This window comes from Nuphar pumila, chromosome 10 (assembly GCF_984573655.1).
Source record: "Nuphar pumila chromosome 10, dmNupPumi1.hap1.1, whole genome shotgun sequence".
Taxonomy (NCBI): Eukaryota; Viridiplantae; Streptophyta; class Magnoliopsida; order Nymphaeales; family Nymphaeaceae; genus Nuphar; species Nuphar pumila.
Window position 1 is genome coordinate 83,223,948 of NC_143258.1, and position 23,638 is coordinate 83,247,585.

At 34.4% G+C, this 23,638-nt stretch overlaps 1 protein-coding gene across 2 annotated transcripts in view; it reads right to left on the reverse strand.

Annotated features, from left to right (window-relative positions):
• The window catches only part of LOC149827093 (pantothenate kinase 2-like), a 79,179-nt gene that overhangs the window by 4,549 nt on the left and 50,992 nt on the right, over nucleotides 1-23,638 (reverse strand). For both annotated transcript variants that reach the window (XM_090019167.1, XM_090019166.1), the window contains 5 exons: nucleotides 21,157-21,239; nucleotides 7,029-7,145; nucleotides 6,238-6,301; nucleotides 5,504-5,650; nucleotides 5,200-5,358 (listed from right to left, as the gene is read on the reverse strand). In XM_090019167.1, the coding sequence (XP_089875293.1) occupies nucleotides 5,200-5,358; nucleotides 5,504-5,650; nucleotides 6,238-6,301; nucleotides 7,029-7,145; nucleotides 21,157-21,239 (570 nt within the window). The remainder of the gene's footprint in view (nucleotides 1-5,199; nucleotides 5,359-5,503; nucleotides 5,651-6,237; nucleotides 6,302-7,028; nucleotides 7,146-21,156; nucleotides 21,240-23,638) is intronic.

Here is a 23,638-nt window from a genome sequence, read left to right on the forward strand (position 1 = left end):
TTGCCAATTATGGTTACCTTGTAGTTGCATTGAGAATTATATGTTATGTTCAAGACACTACATCATCATCATTACCAAGTGTTATCCCCAATATTGTAAGTATCGTACTATATCGTGCTAGCAATATCGATATGATATACGAGCATGTATCGTATCTGTATCGGGTGTATCATAAGATACAACCCTATATCATATTGTATCATACAATAAAGGGTGTATCGAATGATACATCTGAGGCACGACTTTATAAAGCTGAAAAGTTGCTTTTTGGGTTTTAGGTTTTAAAGATCTCTCTAGGGTCAATTTTCCCATTTGTGTAGAGGCCATTAGAAGAGAACCCACACACCTTAGGAGGTTTGAGTCTTTGAGAGCATTTTGGGGTATGATTCTTGGGCAAGAGAAAGGGCTTTTGCAAGGTAAAAAAATCATCATTCTTTAATTTATTTGTGTATGATTGAAGTTGGAGGAGGGTAAGGTCCTTTTTTTTTAGAATATATTCTTTCATTTTTACCCTTAATCTCATTTTTTGTGCCCTTAGAACTGAAATTTCGTCTCTAAGTATATTGTTGAACATTTTTTTACATCTTTGTAGTGATTAGATTTAGTAATGTGTTCCCTAAGAGGTCGATGGAGGGTGGTCTTAGAGAATGCCTCCAAAGGATCTCACATTGAAGTATTATACACCAATTGACTTGGGGATGTGTTTGAAATGAGTACTGAAGTGTAACTTTCGTAGTTTTGTAATACATGGAGGATTGTATAGATTTAGATGTCATGTTGTAGGGCATAACAATTACACCGTACAATTATGTACCTATAGCATTCCTTATGATATTTGTGTTGAGCTTCTTACTAGTCTTATAAAAGATGATAAAAGAAAGGCATAAGTACGTGCAACATTTGTCGAAGAGAAATTGCAAAAAGTGAAACTTGATTCAGAAAAAGAAGATTAACCATCATCATCTCATACTATTGAACATTGCAATAAAACAGAAAAAATCATTGAGCAAAAGTATGGTATTGAAGATGACTTATATATAGACGTATGTTTCTCCAACTAAAAATTGTAACTTTAACTTTTGTAACAAGTTATGAAACTTTTTTGCTTTTGAATAGTGTTATTTTGCCTTAACCAATTATATTTTTGGTAATTAGATTTACTAATGGCTCGATGTCCCCAACATGCTGACAGTCATGTGGGATCGTGAAGATACTAAACGTCGTGTGCATTGTTTTTTTCTAAGAACCTGATGTGTAGTTTGTGTTCTCAGACACGGTTGTAAAAAATTTCTTCCACTTTGCCTAAAGGTGGTGTTGTTAGACTCAGCTGCAGTTATTGGTATACCAAGAAAGTGGCGTCAACGGATGTTGATTTCCTTGTCATCCTAGCATTAGTTGTTGATTCTTAATGTTCTGATTGATGGTATTGATTCATGACGTCGGTCGAGAGACATGTCCAGGACAAAGTTAATAAAATATAAATTGTGTGTTAAGATACTACTGAGAAATACCTTAAACCTCAGAAATTTGCCATGTTTTGAGTATCCGCAGGTTTTATACAAGTGAAAACTTAATTGTGTGCATTAAGTAGGGATATACATACAAAAACAATATTGATAATTGAACTTAAAAAGTCATTTATGCATGTTGCATTGATTCATTCATCCCTAAATATTTAATTTAGCATGAGATTGTTGAATGTTTTATTTGAATTGCTTATATTGCAAGTTTGTTTTTAATATATGATGTTTGTAGAACCCTCTTAACTTATGTTTCATTTGATTTATGCTAAGTTTCTTACCGTTGGATTTCAAGAGCATCTGGTATGAGAACTTTGGTTGTTACCTCATTTTTAAAAACCTTTTTCAGATACTAAGGCACAAAGATGAAGGAACTGACTTGATGGAGGGATCGAAGGTTATGATATGGTGCAGCAGATTTTGATAGCTTTTGAGAGTTATTATTTTGGAAACTTATTTAACCCTACATGAAAACTATTTTATTAAATTCAATTCAATTTAAATTTATGGTTTGAATCATTTTAAGTTTAAATTTATAATGTGCCCCGAGTCCTTGGAATATCTTTCCGCATTATTTTAAAATCATTTATTTGTTTAAAAAAAAATTGTAAAATTTTCGAAGGTCAGTTTGGGGTTGTTACAGATCCAAACACATGAGTCCACCAATATCAGTTCAGGACATCAAGTTAGGTATACCCGACCTAGTTACTGTTAAAATATGTGCACTCGTATATATATATATATATATATATATATATATATATATATATATATATATATATATATATATATATATATATATATATATATATGTGTGTGTGTGTGTGTGTGTGTGTGTGTGTGCAATACTCGATAGGGGTATTTCTATTTCTATCATTTTGTATTAGCTACATAGTTGCTTTTAGAAAACAACTACTTATTTGTTTTTAGAATTAATTTATATTTTTTGTTTTTTGTTTTTATTTCACGCAAGTGGGGGCCCCACATAGATTCGTTGGGGCCTCCAACGGTCACAAATGTGACCGTTGGGGGCTCCCAACATCTCTATGGGGAGCCCCTTTTGGCCTCTTCTTTTCCTCTCTTCTTTGTGCATAAATAGGGGTTGCTCCCCTTGTATTCTCAACGGCCTTTAGGCCCTCATTCAATAAATTATGTGCAACTTATGCCTCTTCGTAGGCTTCTTGTGATGTCCCTTAGTGGACCATTGCGTTATTCCCCATTATGGGGTTGTGTTTGTCCAATGTTGAACCTTATGGATGCATTATGCATTCTTGTAATTCATTTCCGCATACTTTCTAACATGGTATCAGAGCAAGGTTGTGATCGAGTTGCTCTTTGGTGCACCGAGAAGCGTGTTATTCAAGAAATGTTAAGAAAAATGGTGAAGTTTTCTTATTCTCTCTCTTTTCTTTCTTAAAGCTATTTGGTATATATTCTTTTTCGATTAAGTATCATGCATTATAAAGAAATATCTACTTCCTTAATAATCTATACGTATGTGTTTTTATTGTTATATTTTTATTTCAAAATGTATTCTTTTCTCATTTAGTACTTGTGTTTTTCGGTTCTTCATTAAGCCTTTGCTTTTGTGTATATCACATTTAATATATCTTAAAAACTCTTAAATGATAATTATTTAGATCGGTGAACTTGTTTGTCAAAAACTAAATATATGACTGCTTAAAACTTTCTTTAATGGGTCGTTAATCGTGTTTATCGTTCAAGCATAAGTTTATGTCAATCTTGAACTCGTGTGTATGGCTTTAGGAGTTTTTGTGATTTTATTGTTATTTTTTAAATCTTGCATATGATTTAAAGTTTTGTATTAATGGACATCTTTGAATTTAAATTTTTATCAAATAACTTTGGTACTTTGAAGTTATCTCTTGCATATTTGCTTAAAAGCATGAATTTCATATATATGGGAAGTTTTTTAAAGAAAGTTGGGTTGAGATTGAAATTCTTTAACATATAAAATTTTGATCTCTTGGAAAAGCAAGAAGCAACAAACAATTACATTATCAACTAATTCAAGGGCAGAATATTGGGCAATCACATACATCATAACAAAATTTCTATGGCTGCATCATCTACTTAGTGATAGGAGGGCCAAGTTGTTATTATCTATGAATTATATTTTGATAATCAAAGTATCATTCATATACCTAAGTACCCTGAGTTCAATCAGCGAACCAAGCATACATAAACAGTTGCTTCAAGAGTATCTTGAGGCCAATTTTTCTCTCCATGTGTTCGTTCATCCCATTAGATTTTCAATTTTGTTCACAACATAATTGATGGACTGGAAATTGGAACTAAAAGCAGTACAATAGTTGAAATTGGAATTTGGAAGCAATTATTTCAAAAAATTTAGAGAATTCAGGATGCAAGACTTAAGCAGGAAACAGCACGGGGAATCATTAAGAAGTAAGTGAAACAGTGGGAATATAAGTGTTATATCTGAAGAATCTGTCTCACATGCCTCACAGGGGCAGAATCATCATTCTCTGTTACAGGGATATGTGTGTCATTAAATGCTATTTTATTATATTTTATGTAAGACATCTTTGTGTCATATCCTGTAATTTTCATTGCTGATATGAGCCTTGTTGTATTCAGCCCTATTAGGGCAACACTATATACATAACAAAATTTCTCATCTCATTTATCAGTTTTTCCTTCTTTTATTACTTCCCAAATTCGATCCTGTTGGCTTTTCGTTAGTTGCCTCTTCTTCCTGCATTTTTTTCTATCCTTATCGATTTGCATGAAATCTGGTTTATCCAGAGTGACATCATCATCTTGGAAATTGTGCTCCATTCTTGAATCCTTATTTCCAAATCTGGTTTTATCAGTTCTGATATAATACCCTGTCATACATCTGAATATCGATAAATCTTTATTTTTCTCAGCCATAAAGTCATTAAAAATAAGATTGTGACCGTGTGAGACAGATTCTTCAGATCTAACAATAAGAACTGACATTCCTAAACATAGGAGTTGAAATTCGGGAGGGAATCAGGATTCTGGTCATGAAAATTGAGATTCTCATGGCTAAAAATGGAATTCCCATCTCATGGGAATCAGGATTCCCATCTCATTGAAATCAGGATTCCCACATTTAGGAATTGGGATTCCTTCACAAGGGAACTGAGATTCCCGGCTCCTTTCACTTCTCTCTTCATAGGAATCAGGATTCCTATACTTCATAAGCACTTCCAGTAACTAAGGTTCACCAATGCACAACCTAAAATAAAAATTTGCAACCTCATCCAAACTTGTGATGGTTGCCACTATGCCATCTTGAGTTTGAGGGGGACTGTAAAAATGGTAGGTGGTTGGTTGTACCTTTGGATGGTCAGTATTTCATATTGATTATGTCCCATATTGTACATACTACATATATAGTATTAGAAGTATTTTGAGTATACTTTGTAAGAGTATGGGTATTTTTTGACATTTCTTGGTTGTATCATGTGTGTTGTAAGCAGCCCTAATAAAGGTGGCTGACTCTTTGTATTTATGCATGCTCTTTCAATAAAACATATTAAGTTGCATCCACCACTAGTTTCTCCTTTTGTTTGCCTCTCTATTCAGCCCATTGAAGAAATGATACTACTACAAAAAGAAATGGAGATGTATGAGCTTCAACTTACACTTGGCCTATTATATGGCATACCTCAGTTCCACGCCGTAGCAATTCTCGTGCCAATGGAAGCATGCCTAGGACTATGTCTGCGCCTGAATTGTCCACAAAGAGCAGAGCTTTTTTGTGTGGTGGAGGCTTCTTCTCACCAGATCCTAGCATTCTTTTCTTGAACAGATCAAAATCATCAACCTGAAATAATAGTACATGACTAGAGTTGATATGACAAGTGGCCACTTTCTAGGAGAAATTTTGATAAGATCATCTACCATTTCAAGTAGGTTAGCCACAAAATTGACATCTAAGAACTCCATTACTGAAAAGCAGAGCAACTCACCCGCCAAGGCTGTTGCATCTTGTTGCGACTCATACGGTATATTTCAATAATCGTTCCTTTATGATAGAGATCCACGCATGCACGAGCTCCCCAATCAAAGATATTGGCAGCAAGGACCCCTTCGACAAGGGAAAGCAATCTAGTCTCCTAAGGATTGCAAAGAGGACTCATAAGAACAGCTAAACATTCAAACCAACTGAAAGTCAAAAAGATCCTATTTTGGCTGTAGATCACAAAAACAAAAAACACACATATGCATGCTTGGGTATAAATTTTGTGCACATGCATACATTCCTCATAAAGAAACATGAGACCAACATCCATTGAACATTCAAGAACTCGACATCAAAATTCATTTAACAGTAATGACAATCATGGGGATCTTGTTGCTAAAGCTATCTTCCACATTTTTTGGCCATTTCTGTGAACAAATAGTTGCCTCTAAAAGGGATATCAATCAATAGAAATGCCAAGTTTCAGTATATACCATAACTGCTAACATTAATCAATCAACATTCTTACCAGGTGGATGTACTTGAGGAAAGTTATGGTTTCAATAAAATCTCAATAGAGCAAAATCAACTTTTCCTTTTTAGTCTTCATCCATAGCACTTTTCAAGAGAAACCCATATGACTAGAAGTTTGATTCATTAGCAATTGGTTGCTTGGAAAATTAACTTCACACACACACACATATTATATATAAATATAAGAAGCAAGTTGTTTAAACATACCTCATCCATAGAATCAAGTTCCACCAGAAGGTCACGTAAAACTGCCAACGATGCTTCATTCTCCCTGTATTATTTAAAATGGTAAAAACAAAATAAGAATAGCTATAGAGATTCCCTTGTTGCAAACCATATAAGAAAAGGAAAATCAATGCTTAAACATCAAAATCACCACAAAGTATTTGATGATTCTTAACCAAGAAAGTCTAACCAAATCAATTAAGACTTAGTGCAACTTTTTGATATATATATATAGATAGATAGATAGAGAGAGAGAGAGAGAGGAATGAAAACCTGCCCAATGGAAAACCCTCCCAAACCTACCCAATGGACGTTTTATTGGATTTTTGGTATTTTTTTCAAAAATCCGGCCGTACAGATGTGATCTTTATGCTTGTTTTTATAGGAATCAATTCTTGGAGCATTTGATTTCAATGCATGGATAGATTTTTTTAAGTTTCAAAAATCAACGGCGTACAATTTTCATAAATTTTTGAGGCTCCAAATACCATTTTTTTCTATCCAAAATTCATGATCCAAGTGTTGATTTCTAGCAAATCAATCATGCTGAACACATCTGTAAGGTCAGAATTTTGAAAAAAAAGACCAAAAATTTTTCATTGGGTAAGTTTGGGACCATTTTCATTGGGGAGGTTTTCATCTCTCTCTATCTCTATCTCTATCTCTCTCTCTCTCTCTATATATATATAAGATAACAGAAAGAATATATGCATGATTACCAAAAACAACCAGATAAAAGAAACATCTCATCTCTCTAGTGTGACGTTACCCACCTCTGTTTGATGGTGTGATATGCATCTGAGAACCGGAACTCTCTCAGACACTCTTCCCTAAGCTCCAACAGGTTTGCTAGACCCAACTTTCCATATGCAGCAGGCTCTTCCCTTAACCTGCACTAAAATCATTAGAATACTGCACATGCAGGTACATGAAATCTTCTAAAGTAGATATTCATTGCATTACAGATTTCCTAAATCATTATCAAATGACAAGAATGACATCAAAGATCAAATGGGAAAAAGATCTTACATGCATATAAAAGCAACAATCTTATTATGCAACGCTAGCATGACACAGTAGACCTCAATATACAGCATCATGTCCTTATCAAAAATGTCCTCATTGTCCAAGTTAGACACTTCAAGAACCAAAGTTATCTTTAATTCAATGTATTCAAAACTTTGTTAAAGTGTGAATGTTTAAATATGCATTTTTATATATTCTTAAATATAAAATAATATATATAGTGCCCAACAGGGGCATTTTGGTCATTTCATATTATGTAACTAGGTTAGGAATAGGTTAGTTAGATAGTTTTTTGCTTTTTAATAAATGTATTTTTTATATATTATAAGCAGCTCTATGGGAATTACTCATAGAGATGTTGGGACTGCTCCCAACAGCTACAAATATAGCCATTGGGAGCTCCCAACGGCTCTATGGGAGCTCCCAACGGCTCTATGGGAGCTCCCAACGGCTCTATGGGAGCTCCCAAGGCTCCCTCTCTTGTGTATAAATAGGGATATAATGTCCCAATTTATCCTAATGCTTCTTACTAAGCATTTTATCAATAAATCATTTTTTTTACATTATGGTGAAAGCCCTAGTTGGCTTATTGTGTTATCCTTAAGTGGATTTGTGGTTGTGCACGTTATTGTGTGTTTGTATGCCCTTAGTTGGCTTGTATTTGTTTTTCGCTCATTTCATTACATGGTATCATAGAAATAGGGCTCTCGATCTTGAGGAAAGTGTTTGTGTTTGTGTTTGTGTTCGTGAATAAGCATTCAATGTGTTCGTGAGATTGTGGTACTTGCAAGTGATCATACTCTTCTACTTTTCTCTCTTTCTCTTTTCTCTACCATTCAAATGGGGCATGGACAAAAGATTGATCTTTCCTTCAAACTCAATGGTACCAACTCCATGATGTGGGTCGCCGCTATAAAGAACAACCTCAAAAGAAAGAAGCTTTGTGGATATGTGATGGGCATGATTTTCGAACCTCAACTCAAACTCACCAAACTTGAAGGAGGTCAAAAAAAGGCTCTTGAAGGAGATGCTCGATCCAAAGCCATTGAAGATCATCAATCAAGAATAGAAGATTGGGAGAGTAATCATGTTAAGATCCTTGTATGGTTCATGAATAATGTGAAAATGAAAATTTGTGCTAATATTGTCAAACTTAGAAAGGCAAATGAAGCGTCGTTGTTTATGAAAGGCATGTACACTCAAAAAGATCTTATAAGACAATATTACTTGCAAGAAAAAATTAGATCCAAGCAAAGGAACATAAGTGTTCATGGTTTTTTTAGTGCATTATCCATTCTTTGAGATGAATTGGCACTATTAGAGCCTAAGTGGGTGGCCACCGAAGACGTGGAACTTAGGCGGTAACAAATGAAAAAAGAACATTTTTTCAAATTTTTTTATGGATTACATTCGGAGTTTGAACAAGTAAGATTTTCTCTTCTTCATAGGACATCTTCACTTCCCTTAGAAGATGTTGTTGCCGAAGTATGCCAAGAAGAAACTCATCTTGGCATGGCTAAAAGAGGAGATGAAGTAATGGTCGTATATAGGCCTGGAAACAATATTAAAGCATATAAACCTCCACAATTTGGAAGGCAAAATGGCTTATGGAACAACAACTATGGAGGATAAAAAAAAGCCTATTTGTCATTTTTGCAATGAGTTGGGACATTAGACCTCTTTGTCTAAAGCTTAGAAACAATGTGCCTTCCATAGAAGAATCCACACCAAAGAAAGAGGAAGAAGGCAAAGGTAGAGGAAAGCTAAAGGACACAATTTATCAATTAACTGTGGTGATTCAACAAATACTCAAATCTTCATCTTCTACATCAGGTGCTGCCATTGCCTCCTCTTAATATCTCGATGAGTGCTCATGGATTCTTGACTTGGGAGCTTCCTTTCATATGACTCCACATGAGATTACTTTATCCAACATATGCACTAACCCAAATTTGGTGTTTCCATCGCCGATAAAATACCTTTAAAAAATCAAAAGGGAAATTTAGATTTTCAAAAATTTTTTGTTTCAAAAATTAGGATTGTTTCTAAGTTGAATTTAAATATTTTTTTTGTTTCTCAAATTACCAACCATGGATACGAAATCAACTTTTCATCTAAAAGTTGCTTTATGTAGAATCTTTGGCCCGGTAAACAAATTGGGCAAGGCCATAGGAGGGGGGATCTCTATTTCATGGACTCTTTATCTCTTCCACCAAAACCTTTTTATAATTATGTCGAAGATAATGATATTTAAATGTAACATAAAAGACTTGGACACCTAAGCTATTAAAAAATGTATCTTTTTCTTTTTAAGAAAAAATTTTGTAAAAAAAATGATGAGTTGTGCAAATATTGTATACTTGGCAAAATAAAATCTATCCCTTTTCCAAATAGAACTTTCATCTCTAAAAGACCTTTTGAGTTAATGCACTCGGATGTTTGGAGTCCTTCTCCGGTTATATAAAAAGGAGGTTATTCATATTATGTAACATTTATAAAGGACTTTACTAGATATGTATGGGTCTACTATATTAATTTAAAATCTGATGTATTTTCTTTCTTTAAAGAATTTCATATAATAATCAAAAATCAATTTCAAAGTAACTTCGTCACACTTAGATCCGATTTGGGTGGAGAATATTTATCAAAAGAATTTCAAAACTACTTAAAATAAAATAGAATTTGTCATCAAAGATCTTGTCCTAGAACTCCCCAACAAAATGGGCTAGCATAAAGAAAATATAGACATATTATGGAAACTGCTAGAACCCTCCTTATTTCTAAGAATATTCCAAATCCTTTTGGGCCGAAGTCGTGTTAACTTCGACATATTTAATAAATTGAATGCCATAATCATTCTTGCAAAATATTTATCCTTGTAAAAAGTTATTTAAAATAACACCCGACTTCAAAAGACTACGGGTTTATGGTTGTAAATGTTTTGTACTCCTATACAAAAGAGATAAATTATCCCCAAAGGACATTGAATGTGTCTTTATTGGATATAGGAAAAATCAAAAGGGATATAGATGTTTTGATTTTAACAACAAACTTTATGTTTCTAAAGACGTGACTTTCTTAAAAAATAAGAATGACTTTAATCAAAGAAATGAAAAAGAGGAAGTAGACTATACTTTTTTATTTGATCTCGCTCCAAGGAATGATGATGAGATTTTAAATAGTGATAATGTTGATGATAACCATCCTAGTGATGAGAGTATAGAACCTTGTGATCATCGTACTATAGATAGTAATATAGTAAATGAGAGATCTACTGAAGGCATATATGTTTATACTCGGCATGAGGAAAATAATCCTCAAAATGCTTTAGAAAAGCATTCTTATCCTGAAGAAGAATCATTAGACAAAAATTTAGAGGTCGACCATAATGTTTCCATAGAAGAATCCAACCTTAGAAGATCTAGTCTTCCATCCAATCGACCTAATAGGTTTGTGTCTTATGACTCCTTGTCCCCACACTATAGAGCATGCCTAATAGCATTACATTTTTATCATGAACCATCTAATTATAATGAAGCCAAAAACTTTTCTCATTGAAATGAAGCTATGAAGGTAGAATTAGATGTCCTTATAAAAGCCAAAACATAGAAAACAACTACTTTACCGTTAGAAAAGAAAACCATAGGTTGTAGATGGGTGTTCAAAGTTAAAATCAAGAGTGATGAAAGTCTAGAAATATATAAAGCAAGACTAGTTGCCAAAGGCTATTATCAAAAATACAGAATTGACTATGAAGAAACTTTTGCCCCTTTAGCTAGGATGACTACTATTAGAACCCTAATAGCTATAGTTTCGATACAAAAATAACTTATCTATCAACTAGATGTCAAAAATGCATTTCTCAATGGAGAATTAAATGAAGAAGCTTATATATACCCCCCCCCCCCCCGCGTCAAATCTTAGTATTGACAAAAAAAAATTCTTAGATTAAGAAAAATGTTATATGGTCTTAAACAAGCCCCAAAAGCCTAGTATGATAGATTTATTAGTGTCATGATTCATTTGGGATTTCATTCTTGTTATACTGACACTGCTCTTTTTGTTAAAAGTACAAGCCTCAAAAGCCTAGTATGATAGATTTATTAGTGTCATGATTTATTTAGGATTTCATTATTGTTATACTATACTGCTCTTTTTGTTACAAGTACAGGTACCAATATTGTCATTCTCCTGCTATACGTGGATGATATGATAATAGCAGATAATGATGAACAAGGAGTTATTGAAATTAAAAATGTTTTAAAAGAAAATTTTGATATGTCTGATTTGAGATTTTAAAGATATTTTTTAGGTATTGAAGTTCCTTACTCTCTCAGGAGCTATATTATTTATCAGATAAAGCTTTCAACTGATATTTGTGTTAAGTCTGGTATTACAAATGACAAGAAAGTGGAGACACCTGAAGTTGTTAATGCAAAACTAAGACTTGAAGATAGGACACTTATGGACAATCTTACTCCATACAGCCAGTTAATTGGGGCACTTATTTAACAATCATCAGACCAGACATAGCTCATGTTGTTCACTCTGCAAGTCAATTGCAGCATGCTCCAACCACCGTACACATGAGAGATGCATTGCAGATTGTGAGATATATAAAGAATTCTATAAATAACGAGTTTTTCTTATCCTTATCCTCATCCTCATATTTAGATTTGCTTGCTTATAATGATGCAGACGGAGGAAATCCAAATGATAAGGTCCCAACTACTGGTTTTTGTATATTTTTAGGGAATTCTCGGATTTTATGGCAATATAAGAAGCAACAGAAAGTTTCATTGTTATCTACTGAAGCTAAATATAGAGCTATGGGTACAATAACTATGGAACTTGTATGGCTAAGGAATCTTCTTAAAGATATGGGAATACACATCTACAGACCTTCAAAGATGTGTTGCAACAATAAGAGTGTCATCTACATTGTCAACAACCACACCTTCCATGAGTGCACCAAGCATATCGAAATGGATTGTCATTATGTACAAGATAAATATTTAAAAAGAATCATCGAGCTTCCATATGTTACTTTTGAGTATCAACTTGCCGACTTCTTCACCAAAGCTCTTGCAACACCTCATTTTATATTCTTACTTAACAAACTTTCAGTGTATACACCATAAGTTTGAGGAGGAGTGTTAAAAAATGAATGTTTAAATATGTATTTATATATATTCTTAAATATGAAATGACCAAAATGCTCTTGTTGGGAATTATATATATTCTAACTAGGTAAGGAATAGGTTAGTTAGACAGTTTTTTGGTTTTTAATAAACGTATTTTTTTTTTTGTATTATAAGGGGCTCTATGGAAATTACCCGTAGAGACGTTGGGACTACTCCCAACGGCTACAAATATAGCCATTGGGAGCTCCCAATGTTTCTATGGAAGCTCCCAAGGCTCCCTCTCTTGTGTATAAATAGGGACATAATGTCCTCATTTATTCTAATGCTTCTTGCTAAGCATTTTATCAATAAAGTATATTTTTTCACATTATGGTGCAAGCCTAGTTGGCTTATTGTGTTATCCTTAAGTGGATTTGTGGTTGTGCACATTATTGTGTGTTTGTATGCCCTTAGTTGGCTTATATTTGTTTCCTGCTCATTTCATTACAACACTACCATGTCTACTATTCATGTTTCCCTAAGAGGATACATTGAATATGTATATGATACAAAATTAGCAAAGAGCAGAGGAATCTCCATTTTGATTAGTACAAGTTTTCTTACATAATTAAAATTTTATAAACATCTAGTGCAGTGAAAATAAGAGATTGCTTTAGAAGAAAACTTGTTTATGGCTATCAGGGACCAAACTGAATAGAATCATGGGATACAAGATTATATCAATATTAAAAAATTTCAATCATTCGAAGACAATGAGTTTCATATTAATTATGTTTTTTTTAGTATAAAAAAGAAATAAAATTTCTTAAGAAAACAACAGCTAGTGGTCACCTGGAATACAAGAGGATTTATACAAATAAGCATTTGTTGTTAAATATGTATATGTAAATGAATATATTTCTGTACTGTATTGTACTATTGTACTGTATTGTACAGCATACTGTACTGTATTGTACTATTGTACTGTATTGTACCACTCGTACAACATATAAATATCAATGGAAAGGGGAGAAGACATCATTGCCGCCCAACATTTTTTTTTCTCTCATCTCTATCTGGCTCTCGTTATTATGTGTTATTTCTTGACTCTTTCACTCGTTACACTTGGATTTACTTTATGAAATTTAAATCTGAAGTGTTCAAACTTTTCAAACAATTCCATGCTCTTGTTCAGAACCTTTTCAATTCAAATATCACTTATTTCCAGTGTGATGGTGGTGGAGAATACATATCTCATGATTTTAGTGAATATTTAAAGGACCATGGCATCACACGTAACTCCTCTTGTCCTTACACTCCACAACAGAATGGAGTAGCAGAACGTAAGCATCGGCATATTGTTGAAACCGCGTTAAGTATGATGCACAATATTGATATTTCTTTCTCTCTTTGGACTGAGGCCTTTCACACTGCAGTGCATATCATTAACAGGTTGCCTATGGAATTATTAGGAGATCAGTCTCCTTATTATTTGCTTCACGGTTCTCACCCTTCTTATGATGATTTGCATGCTTTCGGATGCATTTGTTATGTCCATGTGGATCATTCTTTACGTAACAAGTTTCAGGACAGAGCAGTTCAGTGCAGATTTCTGGGATATGCCGATGGGTATAAAGGATATAGATGTTATGATCCTATTTTGGGTAAGATTAAGGTGTCTAGAAATGTTGTTTTTGATGATGACCATTTCAGCACTTGTGATACTTCTCAGGTATATGAGCAAACTACTTATGATCCATGGCTTTGTGATACTTTGCTATATGACTCTATCAGAGATCCTGTTGTTGATGAACCAATTCAGTTTGAAGCAGACAACTCCATCATCCAGGATGCACCTTCACGGTTTTCAGGTTTGGTTTATGCCCGTCGAGGAGCCCCTTCAACTCCATCTCACGAGGCTCCCCCTCTTCGACGATCCACACGTGAAAGGCATCCTATCCATCGTTGGGTTAGTTACAACAATTTTTCTCTTGACTTTCAGTTGTTTCTAACCAATGTGGCCAAAGAGAAAGAGCCGTCTACTTTCCATCAGGCAGCCCATTCTCGAGCTTGGGTTGAAGCTATGAACGAAGAAATGGCAGCACTTCATGAATGTCATACATGGGATATTGTTCCTCGACCTGTTGATAGAAATGTTGTTGGTTCCAAATGGGTTTACAAGATCAAGCGTAAACCAGATGGTAGCATTGAAAGATATAAAGCGCGCCTTGTTGCACGCGGATTCACACAACAATATGGGCAAGATTATGAGGAAACTTTTAGCCCTGTTGTCAAAATTAGCACCATTCGTGTGATCCTCACTTTGGCACTTCAGCATGGTTGGTCTCTTAGCCAGTTGGATGTCAAGAATGTGTTCCTACATGGGGACTTGAAGGAAGAGGTGTATATGGAGCAACCTCCTGGATATAGTGAACATGATGCGGCTACATGGGTTTGTAAATTGAGAAGGTCTCTTTATGGTTTAAAACAGGCATCTCGGTCTTGGTTTGAGAGTTTCTCCATGGAAATTCAGCAGCATGGCTTTTCTAAGAGTATACTTGATCATTCTTTATTTATGTATAAGAATGATCATGTTACTACTTGGGTTCTTATATATGTTGATGACATCATTATCACTGGGAGTGATGGTGCACATATTGCCTTGGTCAAGTCTTTACTCATGGCCAAATTCAAGATGAAGGACTTAGGCCCATTGCGATACTTCTTGGGAGTTGAAGTCGATAGACAAGATGATCGACTCACTCTAAGTCAACACAAGTATACTCTTGACATTCTTCACACCACTGGTATGATTAATTGTAAACCTCTCAGCACCCCATCTGTCTTAAATCATAAGTTTAGTGCAAAAGAAGGCCAATTATATCATGATTCCACTTTATATCGCCGCATTGTTGGTATGTTGCAATATCTTACATTTACAAGACCTGACATTGCTTATGCTGTAAATCAAGCATCTCAGTTTATGCATGCTCCCACTGATTGTCATATGGAATGTATTAAGCGTATTCTCAGATATCTGAAAGGGACTATTGGAGATGGATTGCTCTATCACAAAGATGAAAGCTTCACTACAGGACACCGTTTACTTACATATTGTGATGCAGATTGGGGTGGGGACCCTGATGAGCGTAGGTCGGTTTCAGGATATTGTGTTTTTATTGGCCCAAATATTGTCACTTGGAGTAGTAAGAAACAAAAGGCCATTGCTAAATCCAGCACTGAGGCAGAGTACAGGGCAATGGCAGCAGGGACAGCTGATGTCACTTGGGTACGGCATCTTCTTCAAGAGTTGAATGAACCTATCTCTTCCTCTCTGCTTTTATGTGATAATCAAAGTGCCATTAATATTTCTTTTAACCCTATTCATCATTGTCGCACGAAGCACATTGAGATTGATCAGCATTTTGTTAGACAAAAGATTGAAACAGAAGAAATTGAGGCTTCGTATGTCAGATCAGAAGACCAAGTAGCAGACATCTTCACCAAAGGATTGGTTAGTCATCAATTTTGGTTACTTAAGGGCAAGTTGAGCATGATTGAAGATCATCCTCAACTTGAGGGAGGCTGTTAAATATGTATATGTAAATGAATATATTTCTGTACTGTATTGTACTATTGTACTGTATTGTATCACTCGTACAACATATAAATATCAATGGAAAGGGGAGAAGACATCATTGCCGCCCAACATTTTTTTTTCTCTCTTCCCTCTTACCTCTCTCTCTATCTCTTGCTACGATAGTAAGGTGACTCCCACATCTGATTTCTCACATTTGCAGCTACGCAAAAGAATCTGATAAGCCACTCATGAGGCAACCAGTGATACGACCTTTAGAGGCACCCTTTACTGCATAGGCTCGGCTTGTACAAGCCTTGAGCAATAGGCACATGGCTCAGCTACTTTGGCCTTGAGCACAAAATGTGCATGATAGTCTTTTAGTCTTTTTTGTTGGCTCGTTTTACTCTACTTTTGTTGAGTCTTAGTCTCTTTTTAGTCTCTAAGTGTCAGACAAAGGGTGTAATGGGGATTTTAGGTATTAGAGATTGAGTATATAGTGTCACATTGTAGCTTACATGCACCCCATGCAAAGAAAGGTTTTTTTCTTTTCTAAGTCTTTTCTCCTCTTTCTTTTCTCTCCTCTCCTCTCCTCTCTCTCTCTCTTCTCTACAACTAAGCTCGTCTGAGCTAAGTTTGTAACACGTATGAATTTTGTTTTAACTTTTAATTTTGAGTGAAATTCAAGTTAAGTTCTGGTTAAAATCAGGTTAAATTTAGGCAAAATTTAAGAGTTTAATTTGAACTAGGACTCTAGTTAGGTCCGTTGTGATCCGTAGATCTCGTAGGAGATTAGATTTGGTGATTTCGGTTATGGGTTGGTTAAAAAAATGCAATTTTTTAAAATTGATCGGCCTCTATTTTGGGTTTTCCACCTTGGATATGGTTCAAAATTTGGTTGTTTAAAATTGATCGGACTGTATTTTGAATCTAACACAATTAGGATGGATATAATCCATGACATTTGGATCAATTTAGGGATGAATTAGATTGGATATAACTCAGAATATTTTGGATCATACATCATTGGATTGGACCCATAAGGTCGAAACGTCATTCTTGTTCCGACAAAAATTTTGATCGATCAGTGACTCACCTATTAAATCAGAATCAACCTTGATGTTCCTTGTTTTGAGGGCATCGAAATCGACTATCTACACGCCAAAATTGTTGTTTATTTGAGCATTTTATCATCGATCGAAGTCCATGCCTAATTGTAAGTCAAAAATTAATGTTTTTTGACATTGACTAAATTTTCTTGATGATCCGTGTGTGTATAATTAAATATAAAACTACCACGATGATCTATGTTTCGAGGGCTATTGAATCGATTATTTAAACATTGAATTTCATTGAGTCTTTGAGTCTATAGGCCTCCCAGAAGGTTACCATGTCACTGGAGCCCAAGCCAGGGTAAGAAGTCCACATATTTCTTCTCTAGCTTAATTAATTTTTGAAATCTAATGAGGTAGGACACATAATTTATTTTCTTGTTTTATTTACAAAGGATATTAATAGATATTAACCTTTTATATTAGATCTATAAATAGAGGCTCTCATGAAGAGGATTAACAAGGTTAGTTCTCTCTCTTGCTCCCTATTGAAGTGCATCTCTTCTTCTTCCTCCCAACCTTTGAGGTACTTCAGACCTCCATTAGAGATCTGCAAATACCTTAGTGAACATCTAAACTAACCTGGAATGAGGTGCATGTGGAGGAAAAAGCAACGATATCATTGCGAGAAACTCATGTATATGCAATAATTTAACCTTGTGTACAACTAATCATGGATACTCATAAAAAGATAAAAATAACTCATGTATATGCAATAATTTAAATAACTTAAAGCCACATATCTTATACAAAAGATATGAATAGGAACATAGTTAAGCATGCATACAAATGATAAATTAAGGCACTAAGGGCCGATATAAAAATTTATATTTTATAAATAAGTATGAAATAAAAAAGTTTTTCATGATTCTTAACTTAATATTTTATTAAAAACTAAGTATGCAACATAATATTTAAATCATATGCAAAACATGTAAAATAACACCATGAGACTAAAAAAATAACATAATCATAAGTACCACAAAAAAAGATTACCAAGAAAAACACCCAATATCATAACTACATAAAAGGCATTTATTAAAGTGAATGAATTCTCATAAGAAATTATGCTCAATACCTTATGCACGGATAGACAATCGTATTCATCATGTAAGGCAATCACAAGTACATAAAGATCAAATATCAATATAAAAATTATTTATTCATAAGCTATATCATATTTTTTAACATTTCATATGCTACTTTTCATACACAAAAAGTAAAGAGAAAAATTAAACACAAGTTTAAGCAAAATTTTATAAGATCATACTTGTAAAATACACACAACACCATTATTTTAAAATATCTCAAATTATTTTAAAATATATGATAAATTTTCAAAAAAAAATAAATAAAACAAAGCTCAATAATAAATACGAACATGTTTTGACATTTATAATCATGACTTGTTCAAATAAAGCATCTAAATTCCAACAATACATGCCCAAGCATACAAGATTATATGCATATATATTAAATGAAGAAAGTTTTGAAAAATTATGATTCAAACATGATTTAAAAAAAAACATACATATATATAATTTCATAAGGTTAAACAAATAAACCTTATAAGATATTTAATAAGAACAAGTCCAGCGATAATTTAAAAACATTTAAAGTTTTTTTTAAAATAAAAATAACAAATATATATATATATATATATATATATAAAGATAAGAAAAATGGGTGCTTCCTCATGCATACAACAACAACAACTACGCCTTCATCCCAAAACAATTGGGGTCGGCGATGTGAACCAAAAAAGAAAATCATTATGGGTCTTCCACATGAATCCTTCTCCTCCAATCATTTTTATCCAATGCCATGTCCTCGGTGAGGTTCAAAGCATTCATATCCTTTCCTATCACCTCCATTCATGTCTTCCTAGGCCTACCCCGACCTTTTTTAACTAATATATTTTCCCATTTCTCCATCCTTTTAACTGGAGCATCATTAGGCCTTCGTCGAATATGTCCAAACCACCGTAAACGATTCTCTCTCATCTTATTTTCAATGGGTGCAACACCTACCTTCTTACGTATCTCCTCGTTCCGAATCTTGTCTTTTATTGTATTTCCACACATCCATCTCAGCATACGCATCTCAGCTACACTCATTTTTTAAATATGATGTCTCTTGGTAGCCCAACATTTCGTACCATATAGTAAAGTGGGCCTAATAGTCGGCCTATAAAACTTTCCCTTCAACCGCAATGGCATTCTACGATCGCACAACACTCTAGTTGCACTCTTCCATTTCATCCACCCAACCTTTATCCTATGATTTACATCTCCATCAATTTCTCCATACTTTTGAATGATAGATCCCAAATAATTGAAACAATCATCCACCGGTATTTCTTGCTCACCAAGCTTCACTACACTCCCATCACTACTTCGTTGCTTACTAAACCGACATTCCATGTATTATGTCTTACTCTTACTCAACTTAAAACCTCTTGCTTCCAATGTCTGTCTCCATAATTCTAACTTAGCATTAACCCCAACTCTAAACTCATCAATCAAAACAATAGCATCAGCAAACAACATACACCACGGCACATTTTCTTGAATTGATCTCGTAAGCTCATCCATCACTATAGCAAACAGGAAAGGGCTTAAAGCAGATCCTTGATGTAACCCAACCGTTATCGGAAAATTGGTTGTCACCCCTCCACAAGTGCGGACATTGGTTACTACTCCTTCATACATATCTTTAATTATACTAATGTACTTGAGAGAAACACCTTTCTTCATCATTGTCCACCATAGAACATCCCTAGGTACTCTATCGTATGCCTTCTCCAAATCAATAAAAACCATATGCAAATCTTTGTTCCTCTCTCTATTTCTCTCAATAAGTTGTCTAAGAAGATGTATATGCTTCCTCATGCATAATGCATGAAATAGATAACACAAGAAATATTTAAAGATATAAGATACATACAGGGTCAAGATTTTTCTTGAATCCAAGCCACACAATGATCATGAATCTTTCACGAAGCACGAACTCGAACCAAAGAATCCCAAGACCCAAAAAGGCAAAATGCCAAGAAGAATTTCTTGGCTCTAAAACCATGTAATAAAATGAGCGGAAGATAAATACAAGCCAACTAAGTGCATACAAAAGCACAATGCAATGTGATCAACCACAAGTCCACTAGGGATAACACAAGAACACAAATGCACAACACAAGCACTAAGGGCATATAAGACATCAAAGAGCTAAATAGAAAAACATAAAACATATTCATCTTTATTGAGCATAAATGCTTAAGAAAAGCATTAGAGAATGAAGGGGGACAAAGCTCCTATTTATACACAAGCGGCAGTCTCAATAGAGTTGCTAGATTGTTCCAACAACTATATTGACTAGTCAAAAAAGAACCCAACAACTCTATTTATTATTTGACCAAATAGCCCTTATAAAAACATAAAAAGGACAAAAATAAAAGAATAAAGTAAATGTACTAATGTGCACTTCCTATTACAATACTTGTGAAATGACAAAAATACCCTTAAGAGGGTATTACCTATTACATCATTGTGAATAGAATATATATACATACATATGAATATATATATGAATACATACATATATATGTATATATGTACAATATGAAACATATATATATATATATATATATATATATATATATATATATATATATATACATGCACAACTTAAATGAGTGGTGACACCAAAGACTCCACAAGATAGCAAGATTTGGCTGTCAACATGTTATCCAAATTGTGTTTAATTCTTTTTCCAAATTGTAATAAGGTTGTGCTGAAACTTATTCTAACTCACTGAATCAAAGCAGTTGTGCATTAGATTGATGGAACTCTGGATGGATCAATCAAACAAATGGACACCTGTTAATTGTGACATTTTGAAAACATGACATATAACAATGTCTACATACTATATGATATCACATTCCGAGTTGTCTGCATATGAATCAGCTTTACTATCGCTATTTCATTAACAATAAAGATAGCTAACTTAGCCAATCGCTTCCAACCAACAGTCGACTTTCAAGATGACTGCAGTGTAATATTACCTGGCCAAGTGTGCAGAAAATGCACTAGAAAATGCAACCCCTCTCCTTTTTGCATCATCCGTCCTACCTTCACTGGCTGTTGCCTACAAGGTCAATCAACGATTAAGCTTGTGGCTGTTAAACAAGGAGAAAAGCAACAAATATTTTATGTATACCTAACAAAATTGCAGAAGAAAAATACTAGATTGTTATCTGCAGTTTGATGTAAAAATCATGTGCAAAGAGGAACCACGCGGGCTTGACATGAATATATATAGATGCTCAATGACAAATGTTAAAATGATGTTTTGCAACCATGTTTTCATAATATTTTTTTGGTTTTTCCAGGTTTTAATAATGTAAGAAAATGAATAAATAGGTGAAAAAAAAATCAACTAGGAATTTTTTCTGCAGATAACATCAATATACTGAATATACCAAGATGGATTTGTTTTTAATAAAAAAATCATGAAATTTTCAATTCATCATAATGTTTTTCTTTTTTTTTTGGCCTATCAGTATCACATTTTATCATGGTACTTTAGGAAAAATGACACCATGAAGAGATGTTCATGGAAAAACAATACAACAACTACTACGCCTTCATCCCAAAACAACTGGGGTCGGCGATATGAACCAACAAAGAAAATCATTCTGGGTCTTCCACATGAATCCTTCTCCTCCAATCATTTCTATCCAATGCCATGTCCTGGGTGAGGTTCAAAGCATTCATATCCTTTCCTATCATCTCCATCCAAGTCTTCCTAGGCTTACCCCGACCTCTTTTAACTAATATATTTTCTCATTTCTCCATCCTTCTAACTGGAGCATCATTAGGCCTTCGCCGAATATGTCCACCACCGTAAATGATTCTCTCTCATCTTATTTTCAATGGGTGCAACGCCTACCTTCTTATGTATCTCCTCGTTCTGAATCTTATCTTTTATTGTATTTCCACACATCCATCTAAGCATACGCATCTCCACTACACTCATTTTTTGAATATGATGTCTCTTGGCAGCCCAACATTCCGTACCATATAGTAAAGTGGGCCTAATAGTTGTCCTATAAAACTTTTCCTTCAACCGCAATGGCATTCTACGATCGCACAACACTCCAGTTACACTTTTTCATTTCATCCACCCAACCTTTATCCTATGATTTACATCTCCATCAATTTCTCCATACTTTTGAATGATAGATCCCAAATATTTGAAACAATCATCCACCGGTATTTCTTGCTCACCAAGCTTCACTACACTCCCATCACTACTTCGTTGCTTACTGAACGGACATTCCATATATTTTGTCTTACTCTTACTCAACTTAAAACCTCTTGCTTCCAATGTATGTCTCCATAATTCTAACTTAGCATTAACCCCAGCTCTAGACTCATCAATCAAAACAATATCATCAGCAAACAACATACACCACGGCACATGGAAAAACAATCATAAACTAAAATCTTTAGGTTAGAAAACCAAATGGATTGCACCAAGTTTATACATAGTAAAAAATACTCATGAGAAATACGTAGGCAGTAAGAACAAGGAGAAGATAGGTCATAAAACTACTAGTTAATTCAATAAATGAAACTATAGATCGATATAAGTTGTACGTAAATACAGTGATACCAAGACATTGGATCAGAAAGCTCAGAAGACATGTTGAAAGCACATAACACACACCAAGACATTGGATCAGAGAGCTTTCTGTCTCAATGCACTAAATTTGACCACATGCAATCATCTATCAAGCTGCGTCATATAAACACTTCACTCAGCTTGTACTCCTATGTTGACATGTCACAACAACACACACCAAACATGCCAAGACACAATGTAAGGCTGCCAACAGGTCAGATTGACACCCAGGTTGAATTCAACCTGTCCATATATACTACAGGTGGGTTAAGCTCTGGGTTCAGGTATTTGTCATGTCGCATATGGAACATCCAATATCCAACCATATTTCCTTTCATGATCCCAAACCAGTTATACACATAGATTATACAATATGGTTTGGGTTATATTGAGCTGACTTTGTTGTACTGAAACATACAATATCAGGATTTCTCTAATAACAACATTACTAACAAGCATGGGACCACAGCAGCCAGCTAGTGTTGTGATACACTTGATTTGAGCTCGAATCCCACTTTTCACCTATCCATGGAAAGAAAACATATCAGGTCAGATTGAACACCTGATATTGGTTGGGCTGGATATCTTACTGTATATCCTACGAATAATATTGTCCACAACCTCAATCCAGACCTCTATATAGCTGGGTCCATAAATAGACTCCCAAATCCAGTCCCATCTTGTCCAGTTCCATTCTTCTACCAAAATACCTTAAGGGTCTGCTTGGAAAGTGGTAATTTAAGAGAAATGATATCCATCAGAGAGAAATAGCTGATATGGACTGCCGTCTAACCTGTTTGGGAAGGTGGAACTGCTAGATTCATGAAAATAGGGAGGCAGGCCATGTCAGCCATTTCCTA